This window comes from Theropithecus gelada, chromosome 12, assembly GCF_003255815.1.
Source record: "Theropithecus gelada isolate Dixy chromosome 12, Tgel_1.0, whole genome shotgun sequence".
NCBI lineage: Eukaryota > Metazoa > Chordata > Mammalia > Primates > Cercopithecidae > Theropithecus > Theropithecus gelada.
In genome coordinates, this window is record NC_037680.1 from 9,655,305 (window position 1) to 9,669,747 (window position 14,443).

General features: G+C 37.5%; 1 protein-coding gene across 7 annotated transcripts in view; it reads right to left on the reverse strand.

Annotated features, from left to right (window-relative positions):
• Nucleotides 1-14,443, reverse strand: part of DPP10 (dipeptidyl peptidase like 10) — a 1,402,014-nt gene that overhangs the window by 1,374,680 nt on the left and 12,891 nt on the right. For 2 of the 7 annotated variants that reach the window (XM_025405140.1, XM_025405138.1), the window contains exons 1-2: nt 7,484-8,254; nt 6,212-6,243 (exon numbers count right to left, since the gene is read on the reverse strand). The exons of 3 other annotated variants lie outside the window; for them this stretch is intronic. Coding sequence is in view for 1 of the 4 variants with exons in the window: in XM_025405136.1 (XP_025260921.1) it covers nt 6,212-6,243; nt 7,484-7,530 (79 nt within the window). In the remaining 3 variants the exon portion in view is untranslated. Of the gene's footprint in view, nt 1-6,211; nt 6,244-7,483; nt 8,255-14,443 lie in introns of those variants that run through there. 2 more of the 7 variants (XM_025405136.1, XM_025405139.1) reach the window with 2 other exon arrangements.

The following is a 14,443-nucleotide window of genomic DNA, read 5'->3' on the forward strand; positions in this document are numbered from 1 at the left end:
GAGACGGGGTTTTGCCACGTTGGCCAGGCTCGTCTCAAACTCCTCACCTATGGTTATCCGCCCGCCTCCACCTCCCAAAATGCTGGGATTACAGGCATGAGCCACCGCACCCAGCCCACAATAATTTTTTTTTTTTTTTTAAACTTCTACCTTTCATTCTCCTAGCTGAAGGTTAAACAAGATGAATGATAAAACCTAGACAATAAAAAATGATAATGAGTTTTATTTGAGAACAAAGTCTCTCTTGTTTAATAAGTACTTGGTATTCTCAACATTTAGTCCATTTGAACAGTCTTTGCACTCTTGATCTCAATCCTGTACCCATCCTACATTTGCCATGAAGTATGATGCCCTGAGACAATAGACTAAAACAGTAACAGTTTCTGGAATTTCTCAGAGAAAAGATCTCCGCCACCAGCATTGTTTTGTTTCTCTCAAGTGAAATCAGAATCTATGCTTTCTTCCTTCCACTGTTCATAATTCATGGCTACTTTTGCTTCTTGCATGCCTATAGAAAAACAAACACGATCTTTAATTTTCTTTCGCATGCTATCTCAGTCAACTTCTACATCATTAGGAAGCCCATTTTCATTTATCTTTTCCTTTTCCACCCTTTTTTCCCTTCTTCTTCTAAAGTGAACACTAGAAATAGCATTAATCATGGAAAGATTATGTTAAAAATCTAGAAATCATGAAATGAAATGCGATATTTCAAAGATATGATTTCATTAATTTCTCAAGTGCTATGAAAGTGTTCAGAAGCCCCCTTTAAAGTCTCCTCAAAATTATTTTCAAAGTTCTGCATCCTCTTCGGGATAAATCTGCTTTTCTTTTGAATCAGCATTCAAGATGCAGTTTAAAGTTCTCATTCAATTTTACTTTTTTCCTTTAATTACTAGAATTGCAAGAGTTCTATTTTCTACACATTTTCACAACAAATGTACACTATTTCAGATACATTAAGGCTAAATGGTCTTTTGTGGATGAGCCTCAGGGGAAACGTAACCACCATTTGTAACTGTTTCCGCAGGAAAATGAATTCTGAGTTTCAAACAACTGATTTACAAATGAACATTTAGATAGCTATCACTCTCCATTTGTAAGTGGAAGACATCCTTTATCCTGTAATTTTTTTTTTTTTTTTTTCATTGTAAGCCTGACAAGGTCATCCAATAGAATGGCCCTAAAAAGTTTTTCCAGGACAAAACAGGATCAGTATTCCCACTTAGCTGATGCCAGGAAATGTTACACCCTACAGGGATCCGGACCTCTTGTTACTCCCTTTGACTTCTCACTCCTTCAAAAAGGCAGACCTAGACAATGTCATATCACTAATACTATTAGCCTTGGACCTTAAAATCTAACTGAACCTCTTAGTTTTCCCATCTATAACATGAGAAAAGCAACCTTTATGGAATATTGTAATGATCAGAGGGATACGTGTAAAGTCCCTACCAGCATCTGATATTTAAAATAAATGGCTAACAGAGGGAGCTATGGTTATTACTATTACCATTATGATTATTACTAAGATGGTGTATCACTGTGGCACTGACTGAAGTGCAGTGACTGTAATCACAGCTCACTGGTACCTCAACCTTCCCTGGCTCAGATGATTCTCCCAGCTTAGCCTCTCAAGTAGCTGGGACTACAGCGCTTCACCACCATGCCTGGCTAATGCTTTTTGTGGTGTTTGTTTGTTTGTTTTGTAGAGATGGGGTCTCCCTGCGTCACCAAGGCTGGTCTCGAATTCTGGGCTCAAGCTATCCATCCACCTAGACTTCCTAAAGTGCTGGGACTACAAGCGTGAGCCACCATGCCTAGCCTGGAGCTATTATTATTAATTCAAAGCATCAATTATCAGAAAGATTCAGAATTAAAATCAAGTTAATTCAACAAAAAAATAAATATTGAACCCTTATCGCCTGGGTAGCACTGCGCAAGGTACAATTGGGGTACACAGGTTGGGAGAAAGACTTGGTAGCGTAATCTAAAGGAGGTCTAAGTCTCAGATGGCAACAAACAATATGAACCTACTCTGATCTCTAGACATGTATTTTGTTTGATCCATACAATACTTCAGACTTTGAATTTGTTGTCAACATTTAGAAGCCAGAAAATTTTGCATGAAAATAAAAATCTTAAAAAATGTGCACGCATGTTTCTGCCTGGCAATAATTGGGTGGTGTTGAAAACTGGTTGTCTTCTTAAATGTCTGGAAGGCCTTCATTTCTCCACATGCTCTACCCAGTCTACTATACGGATTTACTTGCTGATCCCTCTGAGCAATTGAGTTTGCAATTCTTATTTTGAATAATATGTTAAAACCATAACCCTTAAAGGGTTCCTTACCACTTACTATTTTCATAACAAAGTTTAAGATTGCCTCTTTATTTTATAAAGTAAAAATAAATCCACATCACAAGAAATCAGCAACTGGATAGGCACCTATCAGTGTAGGACACTAAACTAGTCACTAAAGGAAGGGTTACTTTTTTTTTTTTTTTTTTTTTTTTTGATACAGAGTCTTCCTCTGTCACCCTGGGGGGCAGTGGCTCTATCTTGCTCACTGCGACTTCCGCCTTCCGGGTTCAAGCAATTTTTGTACTTCCGGAGTAGCTGAGAATACAGGTGCCTGCCACCATGCCCAGCTATTTTTTTTTATATTTTTAATAGAGACACAGTTTTGCCATGTTGGCCATGTTGGTCTTGAACTCTTGACCTTAAGTGAGCCACCCACCTCAGTCTCCCAAAGTGCTGGGATTACAGGCATGAGCCAACGTGCCCTGCCAAGTGTTACTTTTCAAAGTGGATAGACAATTGCTTACACTCTATATTATAGATAATAATAAGAATGGTTCATATTCACTGGTGCTTAGTGCCAGGGTCTATTCTATGCCCCTTACCTACCTACCTTCATTTAACCCTCCTAAATACTTTTGGAGTTAGATACTATTTTTTTGTCTTATTCAGCACAAAAGAAAGCTGAAGCCATGCCCCAAGAAATTAAACAACCTGCCTAAGGTCACATAGCTCTGACAGAGTCAGGATTCAAACCCCAGAAACAGAGTCAAGATTCAAAGCAAGCCGTCTGGTGCCAGGACCTGTGCTCAGAAGTATTGTGTAATAAAGACCCTTTGCTATGGTCCATCCTTTCTGTGATGAATTGTTATGCTTCAATATATGCATACAAATACTATATATACACACAAATATGCATATATAATACATATATATGAACAAACCACATATATGTTTGATTGCACACACAATACATATATATGAACAAACCACATATATAAATGTTAGATTATTATTTTCCATTGATAAAATACACATTGTCAATATCAGATTGCTTTAGTTATTGTGGCTTTGTAGAATGTTCTGATACATTTCTTGGCAATTCTTCAACATATTCTCTTCCAAACAAGTTTGAGTATGTCAGGTCCATAATAAATCATACGGGATTTTTAATTAGAATTGCAATAAATTTATAGATGAATTTGTGGAAAATTATCATCCTAATAGTATTATTTCTTACTAAGTTTACCTCACAGAAGTAGAGAGTGGAACAGTGATTCCAGAGGCAGGTGGGGGTGGGGAGAAGCGCGGTCAAAGGTTGGTCAACAGACACAAAGCACAGCTAGATGGAAGGAATACATTTTAACGTTCTATACCATTGTAGGTGACTTTAATTAACAACATTTCTTGTATGTCTTAAAATGCCTAGAAAAACAGGTTTTGAATGTTCCCAACTCAGAGAAATGATAAATGTTTGAAGTGATATGCTAATTACTCTGATTTGATCATTACACATTGTATACCTGTATCAGAATATCACACTGTACTCCACAAATGTGTACAATTATTATGACTTATTTACAAATAACAATAAAAGCAAAAAAATACTTCTATGATTTTAGGTTGAGTTATTTAAAAATTTTTTTTATGTTCAATTGCAGAGTAAGCCCATTGAAAAGATCTTATAGAGTCAAATTCCCAGGGCTTGGTGATAGGTTGGAAATGAGAAGCAAGAGAAAGGTGAGCTTGCAGGTATATTGTTTTTTAACATGTGCTCCCCTAACCTGTTCAGGCACTTTGTGATCTAGGTATCAGGAGGTGCTACAGTGGCCATTTGCTGGGAGCAGGGAAATTATATCAATAGGATGAGCCATTTTCAGTGTAGAAGGAATAGAAAAGCTCCACAAAAAGGCATAGAAATGCACTGCAATAGAAATGATGGATGCAAGGTAAGGAGTTCCACTGGGAAAAATCAGGAGAGGCTGAAAGAAAATGTGGGACACAAGGGGGAAAAGCAAGTGTGCACTAACATTTACTGAGTGCTACACTATATCAGGCCCTGTGCTAAACACTTTGTACGTGTCCTTCTAATGACACCTAAGACATGTCGACTATATTGTCCTCATTTTATAGGTGAGAAGGCTAAAGTTCAGAAAACTTAAGTTACTTTTCTACATTCACACAACCAGGAAATGTTAAGAGCAAAATTTGAACCGAGGTCTCTGAATCCAATGCCCATGATTACTGTACTCTATATGGAATGCAATAGTTCCCCTCCAGTCCTGGGCATGCTCAGGCGTTTAGATGGTTAGAGATTTCTGTGTCGCAGCTCTGACAGACACAGTGGTCATTTTACGGAGAATGGGGAAAAACTAACATAATGAGTGGCATGCCACATATAGCAGTTCTTTTCGATACACTATAATGGATATTTATTTATTTATTATTTTTTATTTTTTTGAGACAGAGTCTCACTCTGTCATGCAGGGTGGATTGCAGTGGCACGATCTCAGCTCACATCAATCTCTGCCTCCTGGGTTCAAGTGATTCTCCCGCCTCAGCCTTCCAAGTAGCTGGGATTACAGGCATGAGCCACAGCTCTCGGCCATTGGACAATTATTTAGAGTAACAGAAATGAATACGATTTGCTCTAACGCTAAGTGGAATAGTTCCGTATAGTAGAGGATATAACCATGGACACAAAGAGGATAGAAATACAATAAAAAAATTAAAAACCTTTGTTCTGTTAAGGACACTATTAAGAAAATGAAAAGATAAGTCACAGAGTAGGAGAAAATATTTGCAACTCACATATCTAATAAACGATGTGTATCTGAAATATTTCTTTAGAAAACCTCTTACAAATCAAAAATAAGAAAATAAATAACCCAGTTAAAAATGGACAAAATAACTGAACATACTCTCCACCAAAGAAGATACACAGGTAGCAAATAAGTATATAAAGAGATGCCCAGCACTATTTGTAATTAGAGAACTGCAAATTAAAACAACAAGATACCACTTCATGCCTATTAGAATGACTGAAATCTTAAAATAAAAAATGACAATATCCATACTGCTGGTGAAGCATTCCTCTTCATTGCTGGTCAGAATGCAAAATGGTATAGCCACTTTGAAAGACAGTTTAGACTTACCATATTCCGCATCAGTTTCACTTTTAGGTATTCACTCAATAGACTTGAATTTATGTCCACACAAAACCCTGCACCTAAATGTTTCTAGAAGTTTTATTCATAATCACCCCAAACTCAAAGCAACCGAGTTCTCCAGAAGGCGAACGGATAAACAAACGGACATATCCACAGATAATATTACTTAGCAATAAAGTAGAATGAGCTATTAATCCATGCCACAATGTGAATGATTCTTAAATGCATATTACTAAATGAAAAAAAGCCTATCTGAAAAGGCAACATTATCTATGATCTTATTCATATGACATTCTTGAAAAGGCAGAAAGATATGGACAGAAAACAGATGAGAGATTTCAAGGGGTTTGGGGAGGGAGACAGTTGACTGACTAGGTAAAGCACAGGAGATTCTTTTAGGGTGGTGAGAGTATTCCACATAGTACCACAGTGATGAATACATGACACTGTATATTTGTCAAAATTCACAGAACTTTACAGAGCAGAGAATACATTTAACATATGCAAATTTAAAATACCAGTAGATTGAGAGATCCCAGGATGAAATGCACACTTTGACAAAAAGATCTAACTGTATGCTAAGTGTACAGCATAACCTCGCCGAAGAGGGTGGGTTAAAGAACTGTTGACCTAAGTAACTTTGGAAATGATTGAAAAGCAGAAGATAAAAGGGCAAAGGAACTGCACATAAGCACTGTCCCCTAGTTGGTAAAGCTATTTTTCAAAGGAACATAACTTACCAATCCTGAAGCCACTCTTCATGTACGTATACCTGGATGGAGAAAGTAAGTAAATGAATCAATAAGAGTAAGATCCCATTTTCTCAGTTTTCAAATGGGAGGTTACAGACAAGCAAAGGATCCATGTGGTACAGTATTAGAGTAGGAAACATCATTGTGAACTCATGCTTAAATATTTAATGTGGACACAGATGGATGACTATTGAAATAATTACAGATATGTATACATACGTGGGTTAGTATTCACACATAGTCCACTGAGAGGGCCTAGAAGCAATGAATCCCCTGTAGCGACCGGCACACCCAGTACCAAGATCTTGGTTTCAAAAGCCATTCTCCAATGAAAGAAACCAGAGTCCTTGGGGAAATTGTTGATTCTAGGTCCAAGACAGAGAATATACAAGATAATCCTCGAGTTTATTATGGTATCACAAATTAAGGAGATGCTTACAAAACAAAAATGATAGGCTTAGGCTAAAAGTATGCAGGAGCGAAGTGATTCAATAAGTATGTGATTGAATAAAGTCAACAGGGGGAGGGAGAAGAGGAAGAGTTGGGTGTCTGAATAGAAGAATTTTAAATAATTTATGTTGATACCTGCCCTGTCTGAAGGAGATAGAGAATAATTTCCCACCATGTAAGGGTAGGCTGTGCCTACTATTGCTGCAGAGAGTATGGTGTGCAAAGTAGAGGGGGGAAGAGCATTTTGTAGTGGAGACACCTGAAACACTATCTTAGCCAAGTGATCTAGGTTAACAGCATCAGTGATAGTCACGTTGATAGCATAGACCCTTGTTAGGAAAAGAATTGAAGAGTATATCCGTTCTGAAGTTTTCCTCCTCAAAGCCCATGACCCCAGTCTAACTATGAGAAAAACATCAGATAAAAACCCACTTGAGGGACATTCTACAAAATAAGGGACCAGTCCTTCTCAAAACTGCCAAGGTTGTTGAAAAGAAACTCTGAAAAATTATCACAGTTCAGAGAAGGCTAAGGAGAAATAATGACTAAATGTCATGTGATAGAGGGGATCCTGGAACAGGAGGTTAGGGAAAAACTAATAAAGTTAAATAAAGTATGGAGTTTAGTTAATAGTAATGTGCCACAACGTTTATTCCTCACTGTGACAAATGTACTATAGTAGTGTAAAATATTAGCAATAGGGGAAACTATGTTGGTATATGTGGGAGCTCTGTACAATCTTTGCAACTTGTCGGTAAATATCAAATTATTCTAAGACTTTAAAGTGTATTTTTTAAAACAGAAAATTACCTGATGTTACAGGATAATGTTTCATTCCAATAAAGCTCCATATCCATTTGCTTTGGTCATCCTCGTCAAGCCCTTTCTTGATATCACATTCCGCTCCAGTTTTCTATCAACTGCGACGAATTTGAAGGAACATTGTAGCGCTTCGTTTCAATTCAGTAGAGACTTCTGTATCTTAGACGATCGAGGCCTCATTATTTCCTACCTCCTAACCAGCAGCTCCACGCAGCTCTCGTCTCCCTCCCTCTCTCCACCTGTCTGTTTTTCATTTTCCATTCTTCTTATAGCCAAAGGTTGAAGCTATCTTCTATCACATTTGGTATGTACCAGGTACTTGTATGTTATTTCTAATCCTCCAATTTCCGGATGAGAACACTGAGCCCCAGACTGTTTAACATGTCCCAGGCTCGGAGGCTTTTAAGTGCAGATAGCTGATCAAAATGAAAAGCAAGCATTTGTCTCCGAAGAACAGGCCCTCTACGCCAGCAAAACATTACTCTATCTTTCTTAAAGCCTTCTAGGTCTCCTTTCGTCAAGTATATAATGCAATATGATAAAGAGGAGGCTGGTCTTAAAAAAGGAGGCTGGTCATTATTGGAGGCAAGAGAGTGTGTGGGAGACGCTGATTGGTGGAGGGAGACAGGTAATCAAATCCTAAGTAAAGGCAACCTTGAAAAACCGCAACCATGGTAAACAAAATTGTTCTCTCCTGGTGAACCAATGGGATCAGGAAAGAATTTGCAGGCTTGGCGCCTCTCTTTATTTCCCCCTCCAACAAAGATGGCTCAAAAGGAGCATTGTTAAGAGTGTTTTGCTCACTCAGCAATGAGGCAAGCTCATTAAGAGACTGGGGCTGTGCCAATGGGGGCTTGCAGGGGTGGCCAGTTCCTAACTTCACAGGAGCTCACCTGCTGAAAATCATAAGGAACGCAAATGCTAACCATTCAGATGAAGCTTAAAATTGATGACTTTAAAGAGATTGAATAAACTCTTTATGTTACAATCTGGCATGTGCTTTTAATATTAACTACTACATATTTTATAGACTGTATTTGTTGCCAAGCACTAAAACAAACATTAAGATGCTTTTGCCTTAACTGGTACTATGAGTGCTTCCAAAACCGTGGGTATAAAAAGCGGCATAAAACACATCATAATCATGAAAATCATCTGCATTAAACTCACATTTGCCATGAATGTGGCAGTTATTTTTCATCTACAAACAATTATATCACAATTACTTACTCTCTGTTAGGAAACATTTCATCAAAAATTCTCATTTAATTGACATAAAAATGCATTTTGTTCAGAGAAAAACATAATCTCTAATTTGTACTAATTAAAGAAATAGGCATTCTGAATTAGTGAAAGGCTCATATCTATTGAAAAATATGCCTCCTCATTAGTTTATACGCAGAAAGTAACACAAACCAAGTTACAAAGCTTACAGTAGGTAAAGAAGGGCCTAAAAAATAGTCCTATAATGAATAAACAAAAGTAATGCACAGTGTTCTATATTTTCCATTAAGTGGAGACCAGAAAAAAATTTGTGTCATAAATAACTTAAATGTACACCTTGTGTTATCCTGTTTAAATTGTGAATTTACTCAGTAATTTTTTTCAACTATGCAGTTATAATAGGCATGTCTAAATCATATACTCAGAATTATCACCATTCAGACAAAGGAGCTTTTTCTCCAGGGAGGAAGTAATTTTAATTAAACCCTAGCTATTTCAGCTAATCTGAAATTATATACAAAATATCTATAGATTTTAAAAAGTCAGTACTATACCAAAACACAAGAAAGGATTGAAACATTACGTGGTCTAACATACCTTGGTAGATGGTTTGTAAAAGATTTCAGGTAATGAAAAGGGCTTTAATGTCACTGTACCCTCTGCACGTCATGTCCACCCAGGAATACCCTGTCACCACATGGACCATAGCAGCCAAGGAAGTTCCCCAGGAATGGATGGCAGGGGTAAATCACCATGATAACAGGACATAACCCTCTTTACTACTACTCAAGAAAAATAAAAAACATTGCTACATTAAAATAACAGAATAAGTTCTTGCAGTAAGTCACACATAAAATTGAAAAAAAGTATTGAAACAAAGATTCTATAGTAAAACTGTAGTATTCAAATGGCAATACCTTATAATAAACTTGATGATTATCTGTTGTTATTTAATTTAAATTGTTTTTATCCTTTTTGAATAAAGCATAGCTCACCATGAGACTTCTTGTAATACAGAACAGATAATTCCCTTTGAGATCCCAAACTGACCCCATCAGTTTTGCATGTATTAAGGAACAAGGAAAATCCAGGGAAGATGAAAGGAAAAAAAATACATGATTTTCCCAAGTCTCACAAAATTTTTTGACACCAGTCTCTGTAAGTAGACTTTGTATAGCTCTTTCTAAATTGTGACATGTTTCTTACCCCTAAGATTGTCATGTGGCATGTGATAATAGCATGGTCCACTGACTGATATAATCAGTGATGGGGATACTACCAATTTAGAACCTTAGAATAAAATCTGTCCTGGCATAATAGCCAGATCACTGTTTACATCTTCTAGTAGTACATTACATGCTGCATGTCAATGTCCTGCTGGACAAGAGAAGGTCACAGCAACTGTAAGAACATGCATGATATAGGGAATGGCAACCATGACGAACCCAACATTTTCAACACTCATTCTGCAAACAATTCTTCAGCTCGTTTTGTGTTACACATTCCTTAACATTTTTAGAAATTTACTTAATTGATAAAGATTGTAGCAATTTGCCTATATTATTCTCCTCTTTCTAAGACCCATATTAAGAATATAATAAAATATTTGTCAGGAGACATTTAGGTAAATTTTCTAATTTATCCATATTGTATAAAACTATTTTAGATCTAAAGTATCAAATGGTGGGTATAACCTTCAGTAACACATTAGGATTTCTTTTTTAAAGTTTTCCTTAATACATAAGGCAAAATTCTTTCAGAAATCCTTAGTTCTCCATAAGTAACAATCAAGATGGCATAAATTCCATTAGAAGCCTACAAATCCACTTAAAACTGGGTTTATAATAGGGACAAAATAAATCACATTTTAAAATATCTAACTTGTAAATTCTACTGGCTTACTACAGTGAGAATCTGATTCTTAACAGAGTGATTTAGTCTTCGCAACTCATTTCATATTATTTCGCCTTACTGTAGTTATAGTTTTGTTGATGTATTCATTTTAACACCTGTTTCCCAATAACTCAGAGATGATTGTGAAATTGGCCAAGATAACCTTCAATATTGTATTGACTTTTATTAATGATCTCTTCAATAGTGCATTTGCTTTTATCAATGACCCCTCAAAAAAAAAGTAGTAATAATAATGAAGCTGGTGATTACTTATTATTTTTAAAAATACTTTGCATGTATCATGTCATTTGATTGCCATACTGTAATATGGAGAACACTTTTATCCTATCTAACAGATGAGAAAAGAAGGTTCAGATGATTTTGAAAACTTGCCTCAGATAATATTGCTAAAAGCAACGAGCTGGAATATGAATTGAGGCAGTTTGATTCCAAAGCACACATTGTTAGCAAGGATATAATATTGCCTCCTGAAATAGATGGTATGCCTTTGGCTGACAAAATATACATATGTCAAAATTTTCAAGTTCATCTTCTTTTAAGAAAATAACTAGAGCAGTCAACCTCTTTATTTAAAAAAATCAATCTCAAAATGTAGAATTTTAGATTTCATGACAGGCAAATAGGAGAGAGATGAGTGGTCAAGTTGTGATTCTTCCACCCTGAGATGATTTCCTATTTTATGAAAAAGGGTAGAGTGAGAACTTCCTAGATTAATATAGAATTTGAAGATTGCCAAGCAAGATGCTATCAGGATGAGAATTCAGATTCTCAAGAACGGGGTACTATTTGTGAAGGCTTTGCCAGGAAAGAAACTCTGGCAAAATAGCACAGGATAGCCTGGAAGAGTGAAATATGGAGGTAAGAAGATGACTGTTCTGGAAAGAGACCAGGAATGGATGATGAAATGGCCTTTTTGAGTCTCAGTTCCTGTATTTTTCTACCTTGTTGATTTTCAAATTTACCCTGCAGCCTCAGCCTGCCTTACCCTTGAAAAGAGACTTCCAACAGCACATAAGGAATATTGTTGTGCTGCTTTCTGGGTTAACGCTGGTCTGTCTTCTGTTCCAAGCAGGCATAGAGGAATAATTCAGAGAACATTATTTGTTACTATTTTAAAAGGAACACTAACCATACTCGGCATGGGATAGTGATAGCTGTGCTACTTCGGCCAAGACAGGAGTAGGGATAGGAGCAGAAATGCAGGAGCGTCCTTCCTGCTTTGCCTCTCCCTCGATACCTAAGTGTTGGGGCCTTGCAAAGCATAAAATAAAAACCACTTGTTATAGAGAAAAGAGACAGGGTATAGAATGTTATTCCAGGGATATAAGTATCAGTTCTTCCATGTGATTTGGGGGCAGACTACTAACTCTCCGCCCAAATTCCTCCATCTGTAAATCCTGATTGACAAACGCTGCGTCCTCTGAGTGTTCTTTGGGTGGCTCAACCATCCTGTTTCAGAAAGGCCCAAAAATAGACTGCTGCAGTGGCTCCCAATTCACAGAAGCCATGAGACCAGGATGACCCAGACCTACTCCTAGTCTCAGACTTTCCTCACCTGCAGCAACAGCTACCATTTAAGCCAGTGGTTCATTCTGCTCCCAAGAGGACACTAGCAATGTCTGGAGGCCCTTTCATTGTCACAACTGGGGAAGGGGCTACTGACTCGTAGAGGCCAGGGATGCTGCCAAACATCCTTCAATGCCCAGGACAGCCTCACAACAAAGAGTGGTCTGGCCCAACATGTCAATAGCGCTGAGGTTGAGAAATTCTAAGTTAGAGCAAGTGAAACAAAATGGACACAGTTATTTGTATTGACCAACACAGTCTGTGTAAGATACAACAGACACAGGGTCTGTTCTCTCCTGAACATTAAGATTGAACCCAATTTTTATTTATATACCCAAGTCTACCCTCCTTGATCTTACTCTTGGTCTACGCCACAAACTCATCTCAAACTCTTTCTCGAACCTTCTCCCTAGATGGAGCTAGATCAGGCATAGATAGCATCACTCCTATTAACTGTTTTCTAAATTTGTCCATGGCTTTCTTATTGTGGCATTTGTAGCAGAACTTGGACTCTATAACCACAGTATCCAGGAATAGACCACACGCACTGTAATATGATATTTGTTGCTATCTTTGCCCCACTTTATGCTGGCTTCATATCTGCCCTTGGCTTATTGTACTCGAGTGATCTCTAGAACATACGCTACCTCTTATGCCCTATTTTAATGACTGGGAAAAATTTAGCCCAGTACTTTAAATGCCTGAAATATTTTGTACGTGTAATCACAACCACTCTCTTAAGCAGTTGCCTTTCCAAAATGTGTTGCAATTTATAAAACTGTACAGTGTATGTATACTTCATTATACACTGCTATTTTTATTTCACAACATACATTTCCTTCTTCACTTTATCATATCCTGTCGATAATAAGTATGTGCGTCTTATAGGACTGTGGTTGACATTCAATACAAAAAAAATCTAAAATGTTTTGCAAATACTTGAATCCTATGTATATTCCTGACATGGTTGCTGTTGCTAATATTCTTACCCTGACCCTGGCTAGACCAAGATAGTTACAGATGCCTCTGCCTGGGCCTCTAATGTTAAGAAGTTACTAATCCAAATGGACTTAAAATCACCGGCCATCCAGATTTGTGCAAACTTGTCCTTACTCCTCAATGTTCCATCTCTCCCAGACCCTAAGCTATCCTTTGAAATTAGTTTATGGTGTTATATCCTGCTTAGTATTCCCATTAGATGCACTTTCTGGATTCTCTACTGTTTCTCCTGCCTCACTGAGGTCTGAGTTCCCAGTTCTGATGTTTCCAGGTTGGCCTCATCTTACAGTCTCCATTAGTAATATATGATAAGGACTTGAGTGGGGTGATGACTGTGAAAACGTGAGACTTTGAAAAGACCCATCTGTCAGCAAATAATGATTGTGTGGATAGTCAAGTGCCGGTATATTTTAGAAGTAAGTACCCTTAAGTTAGATATTTTCACAAGCAGTATTGCCATGTGGTATGATGCAATGGGTTTGAACTAAGGAATCAAAGCAGGGCTGAGTAGTGGGCCCAGTTCTACCTCTTTTGTATTCAAAAAATTAAGCCCTTAAAATTTTTTGGTAAAATGAGAATAATGTCTATCTGGAAATATTAGAAGAAATACTGAATACAGAGGGCTAGATGAAGATCAACTGTTTAGCTGTTGAATTTTACTACTTTACTAAGCAGGAAAATGGTAAAAAGTAAATGAATTTGTGGGTATGAGACTTTCTGGCACAGAGTAGGTGCTTAGAAGATATTTTCTTCTTATTACAGAAAAAAGTAACTTCTCCAAACTTGAAATCACTTTAAACCTTTTCAGCCAAACTCCAATGAAATAACTTAGCAATAAGCCAACTACAGCTGTATTTACCTTTTTTTTTTTTTTTTTTTTTTTTTGAGGCAGAGTCTTGAACTGTCACCCAGGCTGGTATGCAGTGGCGTGATATCTGCTCACTGCCACCTCCGCATCACAGGTTCAGGCGATTCTCCTGCCTCAGCCTCCCATGTAGCTGGGACTACAGGCATGCAACACCACGCCTGGCTAATTTTTGTATTTTCAGTAGAGACAGGGTTTCACTATGTTGCCCAGGCTAATCTGGAATTCCTGACCTCAGGTGACCCATCCACCTCGGCTTCCCAAAGTGCTGGGATTACAGGCGTGAGCCACTGGACCCAGCCTGTATTTACATTTTTAAAACCCACCTCTTATATCTTCTATCTTATTGTCTTAAATACATATGCCACCACCCCCAACAC